The sequence below is a fragment of the Pan paniscus genome, chromosome 8 (assembly GCF_029289425.2).
Source record: "Pan paniscus chromosome 8, NHGRI_mPanPan1-v2.0_pri, whole genome shotgun sequence".
In the NCBI taxonomy this organism is placed as follows: Eukaryota; Metazoa; Chordata; class Mammalia; order Primates; family Hominidae; genus Pan; species Pan paniscus.
Genome location: NC_073257.2, coordinates 108,100,199 through 108,118,380, shown reverse-complemented (window position 1 = coordinate 108,118,380; position 18,182 = coordinate 108,100,199). Strand labels below are relative to the sequence as shown.

The window sequence follows — 18,182 nt, the reverse complement described above, 5'->3', positions numbered from 1 at the left end:
TCAGTCTTAAGTATTCAATTTGATACACCAGTTACTTAAACACAGTGAGACTCCTACTACACATTCAGGTGACATTTCAGTTTATTGTTTTCATGTTGTCACATGAAATGTAAACATTCCAAGTGCAATCTCTTTTCCAAAATGTTTCAAAAAATCAGACCCAGTTCAGGTACCATGGAAGACAGCTGTCATGGAGGGGGCATTGCTTCCCAGGGTACTGGGGAAGGCTTCCAGGTACAATCCACACCACCCACTCTTTGCTGTTGCTCCCATCCTTGAGGGTTTAGGAAAAGAGTCAGTGGGCTCTGAGTAGAAGCCTGGGGGCCTCTCTCCAGTGACATACATGGGAAGGAACTTCCTGAACTCTATTTCAATACTTTTTGAGGCCTTTTCTTTTTCTTGTTTGTGTTTGGATGAGATGATATGGGGGTGCACGTATCTTCCCTGTTATAAATTCTGAGAGGGCAGAGGCCTATGTCTGCTTCTTCACCTCTTCCTCGGCCCCTAACACAGTGCCTTCATGTGCTTTACATGTACCAAGTCCTTGATAATCCTTGGTAATGGATTATTATTTCAATGTGTGCTTATCTGTGCTCTATCTCATAAACTAAGAAAGTACAGACTGAGGGCAGCAGGTCCAGCCTGTACTTACAGAGTATGCCCTATAAATCCATTAGGAATTATAGGCCAGGCACCGTGGCTCATTCCTGTAATCCCAGCACTTTGGGAGACCAAGGCAGGTGGATGGATTGAGTCCAGGAGTTCAAGGCCAGCCTGGGCAACATGGCAAAATCTCATCTGGACAAAAAATTAGCCAGGTGTGGTGGTGCATGCCTGTAGTCCCAGCTACTCAGGAGCTACTTAGTGGGGAGGATCACTTGAGTCCAGGAGTTTGAAGCCTCCAGTAAGCTGTGATCTCCCCACTGCACTCCAGCCTGGGTGACAGAACAAGACCCTGTCTCAAAAAAAAAAAAAAAAAAAAAGGAATTGTGGACTTGTATGTGTAGTAAGTTCTTAACAAAACATTTATTCAGTTCAGTTAAGTTAATGAAGAGCCTCATGAAGAGACCCCTTGGTCTCACTGAGCAATGGTGTCCAAGCAGGTGAGCATCATGTCTGAGGCAGCCAGGGGATGCTGAGGGGGCTGGCTCAGCTCTGGCCTCTCCCCTCCTGGCCTGCCCTCTGTCCCACAGTGAAGATCCATCCTGCTTCTCTCTCACTTCCTCCCTCATAACGATTGTCTGGCATCTATCTTCAGGTACAGGAAGGGAGGTTGGGTGCAGGGGACAAGACCCTTCGGGTCCCTTCTATGACTTGAGAAGATGAGATTTGGGCAGCAGCCTGCACTTGTCTCAATTTGTCCATTAAGGAAAACCTGTCGGCGAAAGCCCTTGAAAACTCAGAGATGAATGAGTAAATATCCTCTGAATGTGAAGTTAGAGGCATTTACTGTATTTAAGTGTGCTTATAAAGGAGCACTGTCTGAGGTCTGTGTCAGGAGTGGTGGGTTGGAGCCTCTGTCTCTGGGCACCTCTGCCGTGCACATTTGTGCAGTGTGCACAGATGTAGGTGTGAGCTGTTGGCTCCCTTCCTGAAGGACCTCTGTGGGGGTCCTCACTGAGTCCTCAGAATCAGTGGGCTCAGGACTTGCCCCATGGGACAGGGGGCGGGTAAGGAGAAGGTCCTTTAGAAATGTTAAGGTGGAGTCCCTAACCCCCATCCCAGCTCTGAGCTTATACACTGACACTTTTAAAATGTGTCATCACCTTTGCCCGCAAGTTTTCCTTAATAGCTTCAATATAACTACCTATATGTGCTTAACTGAAAACAACACAATATGTGCAAATATTTCTGAGCCTGCCAGAAAGGCCAGCCTCACTGTGAGCATCAGCCCCCGGTTCAGGACTTGGGGACTGAGTAGTGTATATGTTTGTGCAGGTCGAAACAGTGGGGCCTGGGAAACCAAGTCACCTTCACCAGCTGCACCATCCCCGTTGCCACGGGCCGGGTAAGTACCTGTTGCAGGAAGCAGCTTTTGAGATCTGGGGAGTGAGGATGGTGATACCCCACTGCCCTGTTGACTTCATTAGAAGTTCTCCCCATGGCAGGCTGCAACTTGGACCAACAGTAAGGAGCCCTGCTAACATCAAATGAGCCAGGCATGGTGGCTCAGGCCTGTCATCCCAGCACTTTGGGAGGCCAAGGCGGGCAGCTCACTTGAAGCCAGGAGTTCAAGATCAGCCTGGCCAACATGGCGAAACCCCGTCTCTACTAAAAATACAAAAATTAGCCAGGCATGGTGGCACACACCTGTAATCCCAGCTACTTGGGAGGCTGAGGCAGGAGGATCACTTGAACCTCTGCAGGTTGCAGTGAGCTGAGATCACAGCACTGCACTCCAGCCTGGGCAACAGAGCAAGACTCCATCTCAAATAAATAAATAAATAAATAAATCTAGAAGTATTTCCTCCTGTGAAGTTTTAGTTAAGTCTTGAGTTCACTAACTTACAGTGTTCCACAAGACACCCTGACTTTCAGAAGCTCCAGCACTTGAATCATTTTCAGAGCCTCTAGCAGGTTTTGTCTTTACTTACTGCTGCTCAGTTTTATGGTCTGTAAATAAGTGTGTAGATATATACCATGTGCTGGTCATACCAGGGCACTCCCTCAAAGCCATATGACTGAAGTTCCTCTCGAAAGTGACAGTCATTCTTTCTTATTGAATTTAGAAGGGCTTTGTAAACAGTCAGGTGAGGATTGTAATGTGTTAATATTACAAACATCACCCCGTAAAATTATGTTGGCTCAACAGGTTATTTGGAAAGCAAATTTAAATATGTCTAAAGCTGGCCTGAATGGCTCTAATCTTATTTCTGTCTCTGTGTAAACCAAAGAAAGCCTCCATGTTGAAGGTTTATTAACCAAAACTCTGCATATGTCTCTCTTAGTTCAGCTGTATCACTTTGGGCAAACTACTTCGTCTCTCTGAGCCTCAGTTTCCTCACCTTAAAATGTCACTGTAAGGTTTAAATTACATCTGAGGAGCCTAACCCAGTGCCAGGCATCTTACAGGTGCTCAGGAATTCTTAGTGTTCTTCCCCCACACTTCAGCTCTCTGCCAAAAACAAAGCGAGAGAGAGATATGGTGAGGGTTTTAAAATTAAGAAATTTAACACACAGAAAAGGCGCATACAACCTTACCAATATTAGACTCCAGTCTCTATTGGAATCTTGAGTTCATTGACTTACAGTGTTCCACAAGACATCCCGACTTTCAGAAGCTCCAGCACCTGAATCATTTTGCAAACTAGAATGTTAGTGCAGGCAAGTACCTTCAGGACCACACATCAGTGGTTTTCAAACTTGTTTTGGTTTCGGATCTCTCTGAAAGAAAGCCTGCACAGAAGACAGTGGAGAATAGTCCCTAGAGACAAGGAGGAAGCTGGAGTGGGCAAGTGCAGCTGCAACCTCACCTGCTGGACCACCCTCTTACCTCTACCCTCTGTCCTGGACAGTAACCCCCACAGGGAGCTGTTGGGGAAGAGGGGGCTCCACAGAAACACTGAAAATACTGATCCTGGTCCTCAATTGACAGGTGAGGAATCTAACCTCACACTCAAGACAAAGAGGCCCAAGGTCACCCGCCAAGTAATTAGTGCAACTGGTGCAAGAGTCCAGTTCTGCCGGTTCCCTGGCAACTGGTGCCCTACTTTATCCCCAGTTGACCCCTTCCCCATCTGTCAGCAGACTCCATCTGAGCCTAGGAGGATCATAACTAAATCCCACTTCCATCCCTCTCCACCCTGCAAGGATAGTCTTCTACACACTCGTATCGCTTTCATAATTCTAGCTTAAATTTGAGACTAAAATAATGGTAAATAGCTCCATTTTGTCTTCGTTGTGTTTTAACAAAGCTCATCTCTTTTTATTCCCCAGGAAAAAACCAACGACACCACTGAAGACAGTAAGTTAATTTTGCATTTAAAAGTGCTTCATATTTCCTGCAGTGTTTATTCTTATCCATTTATTTAAAGTTGAAAATGCTTCCAGCTATGGTGAACACAGCAATCTTAGCAACTGAAGTTGCTGCCCAAGCAGTCCAAGAGAAGCTTCAAATCCTCAGGTAGCCAGGGAGGATGCTCCTCCCTGGAGCATAGAAGGAGCTCATCCTCACTTGATCCCAGCAGCTTCACTGAGTGTGCGCAGCAGATCAGAGGGGCAGCCAGGTTCCCTGCCCTCTCCACAAGAAGCGTCTGTGTCCACTCCCCACCACAGCTAATGGTAGACCATTGTGTATCAGGTACACATAGGCCTCGCTAAACTCAGATTCTGGCCAGAACATGGTGAACCTAGGCCACAACACTACGTAAGGGAGCCCACCTGGACCTAGTCCCTACTGTGAAGCCTGACATTTACAATCATTTAGCAAACACACAGAAGGGGGGGGTCATGAGACCAAAGCAGATGCCAGATGCCTGCTGTACATGGGTTACTATGTGGCAGCTGCTGGGGGGTCATGATTTCCATCAACCCTGTTGACAAGGCAGGGAGGTTTCTGCACCACAGTGACATTGCTCCTTCATAGGACACTTCTGGCTGTTTGTTGCTTAATGCAAAGGTTGAACTAGGGACTGTGGGTTTGTAATTGTTGTCGTGATTGAAAGAATAGCAATGCATCAAAGAAAAGTGCTGCCAAAATATTTATTTTAATAATATTGCTCTGACATTTATTTCCACATTCTGCTATATTGAATATCCTTGCCTTTTTTTCTTTTACATAGACTCCAGTTGCCTCTCAACAGAATGCTTCAAGTGTTTGTGAAGGTAAAATCTATTATTCTGAAGGATGAGCAGGTCCTCTAAAAGTTATTTTAATTAAGGATTTGTATATACACATTTATTACATTATTTTTGGGGCAATTGTAAACATGAAACTCAATTTTCTAAACAAAATAGTTTTTGCAGTGAGCAATGAACAGCAAAACTAGCTCAGAACCTCAGCATGTTTAGAGTAGGCTACAGAATGCATGCAAAAACCTGCCTGTTGGCAGACAGATATGACTTGCCAGGCAATAGTGCTAGGACCTTACATAGATGTGAAAACTAACGTAGAGCCATTCACATGTTTTAGAACTAATAGCTTACTTAAAGTAATGAAAATTTTAAAAATCTGTTTATTTGAACAAGTTCTTTTGCTAAGTTTTCAAGATAATGTTTTCAAAGTTCAAATGTCTGTCTTCTTAGTACATCTTCAATTGCTTTTCTTCCTTTTTTTTTTTTTTTGAGTTAGGGTCTCACTTTGTAGCCCAGACTGGAGTGCAGTGGTGCATAATTATAGCTCACTGCAGCTTCAAATTCCTGGGCTCAAGTTGTCTTTCTGCCTCAGCCTCCTGAGTAATTTAGAATTTCTTCCTTTATCATCACTCAAAAATCTTATATATATTTTTAGAAACTGCTCATGTTAAAAAAAATTGTGTTTGGAAATTACCGGAAAAAAATAGAAGAATCATCTATAATATCAGCACTTAAAACATTATATAGAAGTTCATGCCCTGTACCCATTTAATTCCATACTTGAAGATACCCAGGGTTAAAAATGTAGTGAGTATTCACCCTCTTCCCTGAGTTGATGTGCATATATCTACATAAAGCACTCTCCTTTCTCTGATGATGGACAGTGGATCTTTTCTGAGCATGCACTACAACTCACCTCTCTGCTTTAATGACGCCATTAGGTTTTTTCATCCTGTCTCCCATATCTTGCTGCCCTAGGCTATTTCTGAGGCATCACCCCTTTTCTGCTGTATTGCTTTCTTCTGCCTTCCCTTTGAGGCTTTTGTCTTTTCTGTCCTTCCATTCCTTGCAGCCTCTCAGACCTGCTGAGTCCAGGTTGTGGAGTGATAGTGACTTCAGGGGCTCTGAGCATCTGTAGGAAGTAAGTACAACCTGTGCAGACTTCATGGCTACAAGAGCCTCCAAAACCCAGGAAAGAAGCAGGGCCCAAGGCATGTCCACTGCTGCTTAGGTGTCCTCATTCTCAAAGGGTTCCCAGTACAGGAGCCTGCCAGGCATGCCCCCTCCTTTGTTATTTATTTCAAGAGCATAGGCAATTACCATCCAAATGCAAAGTGAGTGAGTGGCCTCTACTAGCCTAGGAAGGAATCAGGATGGCGGAGGCAGAGCAGGTGTGGTCAAAGCTTATAGGCTGGCAAGACCTAAGGTGTTCATTGTTTCTCCTTCTGAAATTACCAAGTTTTAATGTCATGAGCAAAACATCTAACATAGAGGTTTGAAGTAGCTTGCCACAAATTCAAAATACAATCTTCAGAGGTTCAAGGTTTCCAAGCTTTAGTGCACCACTGAATGGTAAGAAACCCTGACGTCTATCTTACCATTTATTTGAATCTTTGAGTTCTTACTACTTTTATTTCTTTGGGGTTTCTGTAGTTCTCAGCCTTTCTTCCATGCAGACTCACACATGAACATACCAAGATTTTAACACACCCCACCCCCCAACGACAAATTTGAGGGAGAGTAAAGTATTAAAATAATTTGTGATCACATTTATTAATGGTTCAGCAGTAGAGTTCACTATGGGCTTCAACATAAATTTCTTACACTTCAGGTTTATGCTCATTTCCCACCCTTTCCTCTTCTGCTCAGGAAAACACTGAAATGCAAGCGAGATTTACATTATTATAGGGATAACCTTGAATTTGATCCAATTAATTTTGCAAAAAGAGATCATTTATGAACTCAGTAGTGTGCCTCTTATCAGTAACACACTGCTTATACCATGTCTTATGACTAATCAAGACCCACCAGGGTGTTGTCTCCACCTGTGTGGAGGCCACATGGCAAGTAGAGGGTGAGTTGTTTAGAGGGTGGCTAAAATGTTCTCATCTTCTGGCTTCCACCTATACTCACACACTTAAAGTTTCAGGGCCCGTGGGTTCAGTCTCTATGTACATTGCCAGTGGATGAATGCAGAGGTGGTAGGATGTACCTGTAACACTGCTGGGAGGGAGTCCTGGTCCTAATAGCACAACCACATCAACAGACTGGCAAGTGCACAGATCCATGACATCTCAGTAACTAAGACATGTTCCCAGGAAGACTTCTGATCAAATTTGGTTCTTCTCAGCTGATGTTGCTGGGTTTTGGGATGAGGACAGACATTTCACTCTAATCCTAATATGATAATTTCCCTGATCCAGAAAAACCTATACCTGCTGAACGCCACCGAGGGTCAAGTCACAGACAAGAAGCTGTGCAGTCACCAGTGTTTCCTCCTGCCCAGAAGTAAGAATCCTTTCCTTTAAAGATCAGTTTCCTCTTGTTGCTGCAGGAATTAACATGTGCATTGTTTCACTGCACAGTGACACTGACTTGCAGTGCTAGGTAAAAATCCAACATTTCATTGTTTTGCAGTTACATGTTAAAAGGTGTTGAGCAACTTTAAAATAACTGTGTAGAGTTGCAGAGACCTACTAATTGGGTTAATTATTGAACTTGACTAAAATACAATACTTTAGTCAAGATTTCCTCCTTTTTCAAAACTAAAAGGAAGAGTCTTACTTATCTAAGGTTTTGGTGCCTCTTCTATCTTTAGATACATTTTATTGGCCATTTGTATTGATTTATTTGTGATGTGCCTGTTCACAGCATCATCAGTGTAAACAAAAAGTCAAACTTACTCATATTGTGCTTTGTCCTTTAATTATCTGAAATTCTTTCTTGCAGACAAATCCACCAAAAACCCATACCTCTGCCAAGTAAGTACAACGAAGCCATGTAGTGTATCAGGGAGTGGTCGAGGCTGGATCCTAGAGTCTGATAGGCCTGGGTTCTAACACAGCACTGTCGCTTCCAGCTGCGTTATCCTGGCATCTTCTCCCACTTGTTTCCTTACCTGTAAAATGGGGCCAAGAATGTTTATTTCACAGAGTTGTTTTGAAAAGTAAATATATTTGAGGCAATTTTTACTTTTTTTAGTAGCGATTTAATATTTTACTGATCATGCATCCTTTTTTAACTTTTTTTTTTTTTACAAAAACAATACAGCTGTTTTCAAAATAATAAGATCAAGTAAAACAACATATGGGAAGCACCAGCTATAGTGTTTGGTTCTAAACAAATAATACCGATTTAAATTAAGTCAAAATACATTTTAAAGATCACAAAATATGTCTACAAAAGGTACCTTAAAAAGAAGATACAGCAAATATCTGGATAATTTTTCCAAGGCAAACATCACCCTAAAAATATATGAATCGGATAAGTCAGGCTCACAGAGCGTAACTGCCCAAACCTTAATTTGCCTGCAACTCAATGTGGGAAAAAAGGAAGAAAAAAACTCTGCTTTACAAAGATAATTTGGGATATATTCCAAAATAATAAAGCTTAAATCCATTTACATAAACAGTAATTGTCCACATGCAAAATTTTTATGCATTTTTTTTACTAAACATAAATTGGCTTTTTAAATTTTTAATAATATTCATCTTAAATAAATGAAACTTTTACTAGTTTTTTTAAAAAATTCTGAAAGCACAAAGTGAAAATGATTTGGCTACAGAAATTTATTTTTCATTATTTAAAAAGGTTTATTATACCTTTTACCGTTTTTCAAACCAAGTCATTCATTCAGTTGTTAGTGACCATATGCCGTGTGCCAGGCATTGTTCTAGGCACAGGAGATACAAGGATGAACGAAACAAATAAAGACCCTGTCCTCATGAAGCTTATATTCTACTGAAGGAGACAGAGAGTAAAAATAAACGCACAAATAATATCATATCAGGTAAATGCTGAAGTGCTATAAAGAAAAATACAGCGCAGCAGCAGGGGTGGGTGGCAGAGAGTAACGGAGGCAGGGAGGGCTGCTGCTGTAGACAGGGTGGTCTGAGAAGGCCTGTTCTATAAAATGGGCATAATAGCTCATTCCACAAAGAGCTGGTGAAAGGACGAGATGCGCGCATGCTGAAAACAGAATAGGCCTAGCACAATCGGGTGTCAAAAAATATTAGCCATGGGTACTCTTCCAACTGCCAGAACTGCAGAAACCACCAACTGCCCTGCACTGTGCACCTAGGGAAAGTCTGTTCACTCACTCACCTTTGCTGCTGTCACCTGGGAGTGCTGTTCCCCTCCTATTAGAATACATCCTTCCTTTTGGCCCATCTTTGTTGGGCCTGCCAAGCCCTCACTGCCCCCTCCTCTTACAATGGTGGCTGCCTTCTCTAAACATCCAGGGCACTATTATCTGAAGCACTTAGTTTATCCAGAATTCTTTCTCCTGCAGATTTCCCCATCTTAATAAAGGACAACTCTGGTTGCTGTTGTCAAAAACCTTAGAGTCACCCTTGACTTCTCACTTGCTTTCTTCACACACCTTCCAGCTATTCCTTCAAAATAGATCCAGAATCCAACCACTCTCACTACTTCCACTGCTGTGATCTGTCCAAGTCACTGTCATCTCCTGCAAGAACACCGAACTGGCCTCCCCCACTCTGCTGTTGCCACCCTCTGTTTCCAGCCCAGCAGCTGGAATGACCCTGTTAAAACATAGGCAGATCATGTTACCCCCCTGTTCAAAACCCTCCAAAAGCTTCCCTTATCATGTTCATTACAGCTCTTGAGTCATGTTAAGGGTCCACCAAGTCCTATAAATCTGGTCCCTTCATTGCCTCCTGTCTGACTGTATCTCTTACTCTTCTCCCCTTTTCTTACTGTACTCCAGGCACAGTGGCGCTCTTGCTATTCCTTAGATATGCCAGGCCTTGCCTTCACAGCTCCCTCTACCCGGGACATTCTTTCCTGGGATGTCCAGTGCCTCCTCCCTCTCCACCTGCAGATCTCACCCAAATATTCTTCCTTTCCTGATTTATTTTTCTTCATAGCATTTATGACCCTCTAACATTATATATATATTTTTTACTTATGTCTTTATTGCCCATCTCAATCCATTAAAATTTAAGTTCCAGGAGAGCAGGGCATTTTGCTGTTTTGTTAACTGCTGTATATCCCCAATGCCTTTGATCCATGGCAGAGAAACAAGAATGAATGAATGAATGAATGAATGCAGATAAGTCTTGTTCGTATTTCACATGTTTCCACATTTAGACTGTAAACTCTTTGAGGGAGTTGATGCCTGAAGTCAGCAATTCTCAGACATTTTGGTCTCAGAACCACTTTAACACTCTTAAAATAATTGTAGACCCAAAGAGCTTTAGTTTACATGTTTCTATTGATACCTAGTATTTTAAGAATTAAAACTGAGACATTTAAAACATTTATTAATCCATTTAAAAATAATATTAAACTCATTACATGTTAACATAAATAATATGTTTATGAAAAATAACTATATTTTCCAAACAAAAACAATTTAGGGAAAAGAGTGGCATTAGTTTACATTTTGTAAATCTCTTTAATGTATGTTACTGCAACATAACAGAGACTGCTGGATTCTCATCTCTGTTTCTACATTTAATCTGTTGCAATGTTTTTCTGGTGGAACTACATGAAGAAAATTGGGTTTCATAGTGATAGGTAATTCGAAAAGAAAAGACCTCTTGAACCACCTGAAAGGATTTTCGGGATTTCCAGGGGTCCTTGGACCACACTTTTGGAACCATTGCCTTAAGGATTTTTTTTGGTGCATGTGTCCCCGGCAGCACCTAGTACAGTGTTAGGGTATAGGCATAGAAAGAGTTCAAGAAATATGAAGATTAATTGAAGGACTTTTCTGATCCCTTTCAGGATTTACAGAAGGGGGAAACCCAACTGTGGATGGGCCCCTACCCAGCTTTTCATCTAATTCCACTATTTCAGAACAGGTATGAAATGAACTCTTGATGTCACTAAATTGTTACCAGGAAACTGCAGGAAAGAGCATGTCTTCTGAGAAGACATTTGGAGTGAACCTTGAGAACAGAGACTGTATTTTACATCATTATGTGAACTGTCATTTGGTAATAGGGACAGAATACCCAGTTGTTGTTTTTTTTCAATGACTAAGACATTGCTCCAGTTAATGTTTCCTCAAAACTAGCAAGGAAATGTCTTTTCATTATTCTTCCTCTCACATAGATTTTATTTAAACTTTGTAATTTCCTCCAAATAGATCTGTAGAGGCTGATGATATGAAATCACATGTAAGACAGCACAGTTTATAAAGGGACAGAGAAAGGACTCTGTGTGCCCTTGGGCAAGTCTTTCTAAGTTTCCATAAAAATATATGTAAAAATGTAAAATACGGATAATAGCATGTGTCCTTCTTGCCTTCAAAGAAGGCATATATCCTTTCTTGCAAGAATCAAATAAAATAATATTTGTAAAAATGCTTTGGAAATTGTAAAGCACTCCACAAAGTAAGAGCAATAAGAGCACAATGGAAAGGGGGATTATTACTTATTTAAGAGAAAGAAAGAAATAATTCAGGAAGCTAGCTAAGGCCAAATGAAAAAAAAATACAAAAAACAAGTTAACGGTATAATCCTTGTGTTTGATCAAAGGAAAAATAAAACTCATCTTAAAATTATTGGTCTAAATGTAGAGGCCTGTCTTGATAATGCAAATGAGTCTTTGTTTCTAGTACACAGAAATTAGAGTTAAGTAGGGACCATCCCATGCTGACCAGTGCCCTCCATTTCACAGGAAGCTGGCGTTCTCTGCAAGCCATGGTATGCTGGAGACTGTGATCGAAAGTCTGCTGAAGAGGCATTGCACAGATCAAACAAGGTCTGATCATTTTTATTATTTATTATTATTATTTTATTTTATTTTATTTATTTGTTTTGAGATGCAGTTTCACTGGAGTGCAGTGGCTCGATCTCAGCTCACTGCAACCTCTGCCTCCCAAGTTCAAGTGATTCTCATGCCTCAGCCTCCCAAGCAGCTGGGATTACTTGTGTGTGCCCCCAAGCCCGGCTAATTTTTGTATTTTTAGTAGAGACGGGGTTTTACCATGTTGGCCAGGCTGCTCTCGAACTCCTGACCTCAGTTGATCTGCCTGGCGGCCTTGGCCTCCCAAAGTGCTGGGATTACAGACGTGGGCCACCGCGCCCGGCCAAGGTCTGATCATTTTTAAATCACACGCTTTGCCCTCAGCCTGTAATAGACACAGTTGTCGTCCTTATGATATGCTAATTAAATAATTGCAACAAGTGTAGATACAAGGATCTTTTTCCTTTGCTTACTCAAGAGAAACTGCTATCCCCTCCTCTCTTTCAAGTTCCTCCATCTCATTTCTACTTGTCCTTTCATCTCCTCAAGGACCCACAGCCTCCACTGCCCTCCAAACAGTGGGAGACGAGAAAGCTCCAGGGGAGGTCTATGGAAGGCTTGGTGCTGCATGAGCTCCACTGAGGAGTGAACAGTGACAGGCTATTTTGGATCAATGTGCAGGATTAAAAATTTGAGTCAAGATGGCAAACAAACAAACAAACAAAAAATACCTGGAAGTAAATGTTTGGAGAGCCCAACTTCAATCATGTAGGAACACCAGGGACAGCTTGGACAATTCAAGATTAAAGTGACACTTTTTCTTTCTCTCTTCTCCTCCCATTTTCTTTTTCTTTGTTTTCTTGCACTCCACTTTGTCAGAATACATAGCATTTACATACTGTTCTTCCTCACCCTTGTTTTAGTCCTAGCTCTACAAGTAAATATATTAGTGTGTTCCGTCAGTCCTTTGGTGGACTTCCACCATTGTCTCTTTCCTTTGATGAAGTGTACCTGTAGTAGATTCTGAGGAAAAATCGTGTTTACATTATTCCCTGAGTTCTTTCATATTCAAAACTATTTTCTCAGCCAGGCGCAGTGGCTTATGCCCGTAATCCTAGCACTTTGCGGGGCCGAGGTGAGTGGATCACTTGAGGTCAGGAGTTTGAGACTAGCCTGGCCAAGATGGCAAAACCTCATCTCTACTGAAAATAAAAAAATTAGCCAGGCATGATGGCGGGCGCCTATAATCCCAGCTCCTCGGGAGGCTGAAGCAGGAGAATGGGTTGAGCCTAGGAGGCGGAGGTTGCAGTGAGCCGAGATCATGCCACTGCTCTCCAGCCTGGGCAACAAGAGTGAGACTGCTGTGGGGGAATAAAAAGAGAAAGAGAGTTAAAAAACTGTTTTCTCATATCCTAGTAGTTGGAAGAAATCTTGGCTGGCTATAAAATCCTTAATTTGAGTTTGAAAAGTGTTGCTCCACTAGATTGTGTTGTTCTGTATGAAGCTCTTGAGAAGTCTGATACCAATGTGACTTTCTTGCCCTTCTATGTAATTTGATACTTTAGTCTGGTGGCTCTGCAGACTTTTTGTTTTTAAAGTCTAATCATTTTACCAGAATATATCTCTGAGTTGATAATTCCAAATCAATTTTCTCAAGTAGACAGAAGCCCTTTCAATACGTAGATTTAAGTTTTCTCTTATATCCAATAAGTTTTCTTAGATCGTAGTCTTAAAGAGTTGTTCTGTTCCCTTATTTGTTTTTCTTCGGCAAGCACTCAATTTACATGCGTTTTGGATCTTTTTTGTCATTTTTTCTCCCATCACTGTCTTTGATTCTATGGTACTTATTTTATTAAATCCCATTTTCTCTCCTGGTTGTTTCCACACCTTCCTTCAAGTGTCATTTCTTAAATCTTCATTTGAAGCTCTCGTCCCTTGGACATCTTATAATTTTTTCTTTGTTGAGATAGGCTTGTCTTTTTCTTCAGTTTGTTTCCTGAGTTTGATCAACTCTTGTTGCATTTCATTCTGCTTTTTGTCCATCTTTTGTTCGTAATTTTTTATTTTATGATTCTAAATATTTTTATTAAAAAATTTAATAAAATTTGAATTACTGTGTTACAGTTTGGGGATTTTTTTTCTTTTTCTTTTTCTTTTTTTTTTTTTTTGATGTTGTCTCGCTCTGTCACCCAGGCTGGAGTGCAGTGGCACGATCTTGGCTCACTGCAAACTCCGTCTCCTGGGTTCACGCCATTCTTCTGCCTCAGCCTCCCGAGTAGCTGGGACTACAGGTGCCCGCCACCATGCCCGGCTAGGGATTTTTTTTCTTATAAAAGTTCTTTGAGGAGAGAATTTTCATAATGAGGTCAGTCTGACCCAAGATTTTAGTCCAGGGGCAAATATAAAATGAAAGTTTTGATTCCCAACCTCTGTTTTCTTCTTATAGTACTTATGAATGGAATTTGTTTGATACATTTTTTTTCATAGACAACTGGTGGCTATGGTTCCCAGTTCAAGAGAGTCCTCTAGATTTGATCTTAATGTGTCCCTTCACATATTTCTAAATTTTATAAACATAAAACCTTATTTAGCACATTAAAAAGCTAGCATTTAGCTGGGCATGGTGGTGCATGCCAGTAGTCCCAGGTACTCAGGAGGCTGAGGTGGGAGGATCGCTTGAACTCAGGAGTTCCAGGCTGTAGTGAACTGTGATTGCACCACTGCACACCAGCCTGGGCAACAAAGTGAGACTGTTTCTAAAAATAATTAATTAATTATTACCTTTTTTTCAAAAAAGGCAAGCATTGATCTCACTCAGGATTTTCTATGAGTATATATTTTCCTGGACTATTTTCTTAGAAAATAAGAAGACAAGTGCTAATCAATAATAAAAATAATGTAGCTAAATAATTTACCTTTGGAATGTAATACAGGTGTTCTTCACAAAATGATTTTTTGAACCTGTAGAAATATAAGTAATACTAACCATAATTATGTTTTTAAAAAAAAATTAAACAGGATGGATCATTTCTTATTCGGAAAAGCTCTGGCCATGATTCCAAACAACCATATACACTAGTTGTATTCTTTAATAAGCGAGTATATAATATTCCTGTGCGATTTATTGAAGCAACGAAACAATATGCCTTGGGCAGAAAGAAAAATGGTGAAGAGGTCAGTGATTTCTTTTTAAATTCAATTCTATAACTATGCATTGAGTATAATGACATCAAATACTGTATTAGATGCTAGAGATGAGGAGAAAGGATACAAAAGTACTTGTTCTAATGCTTGCATAAATGTCATAGAGAACAAGATAAAATACTATATTTAGGCAGTATATCCTATAAGAACACAGAAAAGGAAAAAGTCATGTGATGTACATGCTAGTCCTTTCATTCAGTTATTTAATGAGGTCAGTCTGACCCAAGATTTTAGTCCAGGGGCAAATATAAATCAAGGTTGGAATGTCAAGTTGAATTAAGGTTGTAAGAATTAGGGTCAAGTTCCAGACCTCCAAAGTCAAGACCTAAAATCTCAACTCAAGTACCAAGGTAGGTTACCAGGGAAGGATCCAGAAGAGATGCAGAAACTTGAGTTAAAACATTAGACTATAGCCCTTGTACCAGAATAAGCTTATGGGCCTGGAGCAAGAAAAAAAATCACATGGGTCTTAAATATTAATCAAACATTAACTTTAATGCCTCTTTAATCTGGACCAAACTCAGTGCTTACCATATCTCAGTTTAGCCAGCCTGCTCCTATAAATGAACCCTGAAATATGAGCTGGAGTAACCCATGAATGGTCTAGGAATGCAGTGATACTTATTCTGGTTTTGAATTACGGGTTGAATTTAAATGGGTAGAATGTAAGTTGGAGGGATGGAGAAGGAGAAAAATGGGAAGAACAATCTATGCAGAGAAAATAGCATAAACAAAATTCAAGGTAAGAAATATTTACTTTCAAGATTCCTTCAGAAAAAGGTACACCATTCCAAACCCAGCACCTGCTAGAAAATATTTGAATTGTTGGAAAGTGTCACGATTGCTGAAGTGTCTGTCTTCCCCACTACATGAAGCCAAGGACAATGTCTTTTCATCTCTGTATTTCCAGAATCAGAGCACAGTAACTGGCTTCAGTGTACACTTGATAAATAATTATTAAGCAACTGAATTGATTTGGTTGAGTGATTACAGGCAGGAGAATAGCATTTGCAAAACAAACTGAAAAAGTCATGTGTATTCTTTATTTTGCCTTTTAGACAATTGTGGTTAAAAAACCACATACAAAATTTACCATCTTAATCATTTTAAGTGTACAGCTCAGTAATGTTAAGTATATTTACATTGTTGTGAAACAGATCTCCAGAACTTGTTCATCTTATAGAACTAAAACCCTATACCCACTGAACAACAGTTTCCCTTTTCCCCCTCCCTTCAGCCCCTAGCAACCACGTTCTATTTTTATGAATTTGAATATTTTAGATACCTCATACAAGTGGAATCACACAGTATTTGTCCTTTATGACCAGCTTATTTAACTTAGCATGATGTCCTTGAGACTCATCCATGTTGTAGCATGTGTTAGGATTTCCTTCCTTTTTAAGGCTGCATAGTATCTCATTGTATCTATATACCACATTTTGTGTGTCTAACATCCATCAGTGGACATTTGTGTTGCTTCTACCTCTTGGCTATTGTGAATAGTGCTGCTATAAACACGGGTGTGAAAATCTCTCCAGGACACTGCTTTCAATTATTTGGGGGTATATACCCAGAAGTGGGATTGCTGGATGATATGGGTATTCTATTTTTAATTTTTTGAGAACCTCCCATACTTTTTTCCATAGCAGTTGCACCATTTTACAGTTCCACCAACAGCACACGAGGGTTTAACTTCTTCACATCCCCACCAGCACTTGTTATATTCTGAATTGTGTTGTTGTTTTATAGTAGCCGTCCAAATGGGTGTAAGGTGATAGATAGCTCATTGTGGTTTTAATTTGCATTTCTCTGATGATTAGTGATGTTGAACATTTTTCATATGCTTTTTTGGCTACTTGTAAGTCATCTTCAGAGAAATGTCTATTCCATTTTATAATCAGGTTATTTGATTTTTGTTGTTGCTGAGTTTTAGGAGTTCTTTATGTTTCTGGATATTAACCCCTTATCAGATAAATGATTTGCAAATATTTTTCCCACTCCATAGGTTACCTTTCCACTCTGTTGATTGTGTTATTTGCTGAGCAAAAGCTTTTAAGCTTGATATTGTCTTCTCTATTTTTGCTTTTTTTGCCTATGCTTTTAATGTCATATCCAAAAAATCATTGCCAAATCCAGTGTCATGGTGTTTCCCCCCTACATTTTCTTCTAGAATTTTTATATTGGGGAATTTTATTTTGCTTTTAACAAAGTCTCAGATAATTTTAAAATGCAAAACTCTTGAATCTAAGGGCACTAATCAAGACCAATCTTTGGTTTTAAAATGTAGACCGCACTATCATTTAACATCCTAAAGCTTCTCCAGCAGTCTAGCTTTTCTATAAGAGGCTTAAGGGTGGGTGAAGAAGCTGTCCTATTTCGAGGTCCTGAAATTCTCTCACAAATTTTGAACTCCCTGAGGGGCTCTGGATTTCGTTGTCCTGCTAGGAAACTCTGGTAAACAGGAATTCCTCTTGGCCTAATGAATCTTCATCTCCACTTTAGAATGAATAGACTAGAGCTTCACCTCACTTCCAACATATTCAGCCTATGGATTCCAAAATGAGTAATATATTACTATAATAGCATCTGGAGGTACTGACAGTCAATTAAAACTCTTACTTAAAGTATCTATGATAAAAAGATTATGTCCCCTATACACTGAACATCTGAATGGAAAATTAAAGTGTTGGTTACATGATGTCAATCATGTGGAGTTTTTTTGAAAGTCTGTGTGTATTTGTGTGTACATGGCTAGAAAAAGTAACCAATTCATTAGCTATTCAACTGTTTATGCAGCTATTTTGGCACTGTGTGATATAATATTGAGTAATTTTACAGTTTTGACAACTGTCTGCTTTATCTTAGTGGCCAATACGTTGTTTTTCTGTCCACAAATACACTGAATGTATCTGTCTCAAATACACTGAATTAATAAAAACAGAAAAAAAGGAGAGTGAGGGGAAGCTGTAACTATGTTATGCCCAATTCTTTTTTAAATTAAATCACAAATATTCTTCAACTTCATTCCCTACTTCAAATGTTTCAACTCAGCTCAACTCCCTACTGCACACACTTCAATCCCCGAACACCACAACAAGGCAATACTCACAAATATTCAGGGACTAGAGGAACGGAATGAGATATTTGTTTGTGTAAGTACAGCAATCCTCTCCTATGCTTCCTAGGTTCAGGACACACTTTTTCCCTTGTAATCCACTTCAAAGAGATTGTGCTATTTCGTTTTCTGG

At 40.2% G+C, this 18,182-nt stretch overlaps 2 protein-coding genes across 5 annotated transcripts in view; one reads left to right on the top strand and one right to left on the bottom strand.

Moving 5' to 3' along the window:
* BLNK (B cell linker) overlaps positions 1-18,182 on the top strand; it is a 134,867-nt gene that overhangs the window by 112,720 nt on the left and 3,965 nt on the right. For all 3 annotated transcript variants that reach the window (XM_003825406.6, XM_003825407.5, XM_034931222.4), the window contains 8 exons: positions 1,939-2,008; positions 3,937-3,964; positions 4,782-4,824; positions 7,218-7,302; positions 7,744-7,775; positions 10,765-10,841; positions 11,662-11,745; positions 14,749-14,904. In XM_003825406.6, the coding sequence (XP_003825454.1) occupies positions 1,939-2,008; positions 3,937-3,964; positions 4,782-4,824; positions 7,218-7,302; positions 7,744-7,775; positions 10,765-10,841; positions 11,662-11,745; positions 14,749-14,904 (575 nt within the window). The remainder of the gene's footprint in view (positions 1-1,938; positions 2,009-3,936; positions 3,965-4,781; positions 4,825-7,217; positions 7,303-7,743; positions 7,776-10,764; positions 10,842-11,661; positions 11,746-14,748; positions 14,905-18,182) is intronic.
* ZNF518A (zinc finger protein 518A) overlaps positions 6,552-18,182 on the bottom strand; it is a 75,583-nt gene continuing 63,952 nt past the window's right edge. Inside the window, exons 7-8 of one of the 2 annotated variants that reach the window (XR_008620012.2) lie at positions 7,767-7,912; positions 6,552-6,670 (exon numbers count right to left, since the gene is read on the bottom strand). Coding sequence is in view for 1 of the 2 variants with exons in the window: in XM_055093238.2 (XP_054949213.1) it covers positions 7,850-7,912 (63 nt within the window). In the remaining variant the exon portion in view is untranslated. Of the gene's footprint in view, positions 6,671-7,351; positions 7,913-18,182 lie in introns of those variants that run through there. The other variant, XM_055093238.2, reaches the window with a different exon arrangement.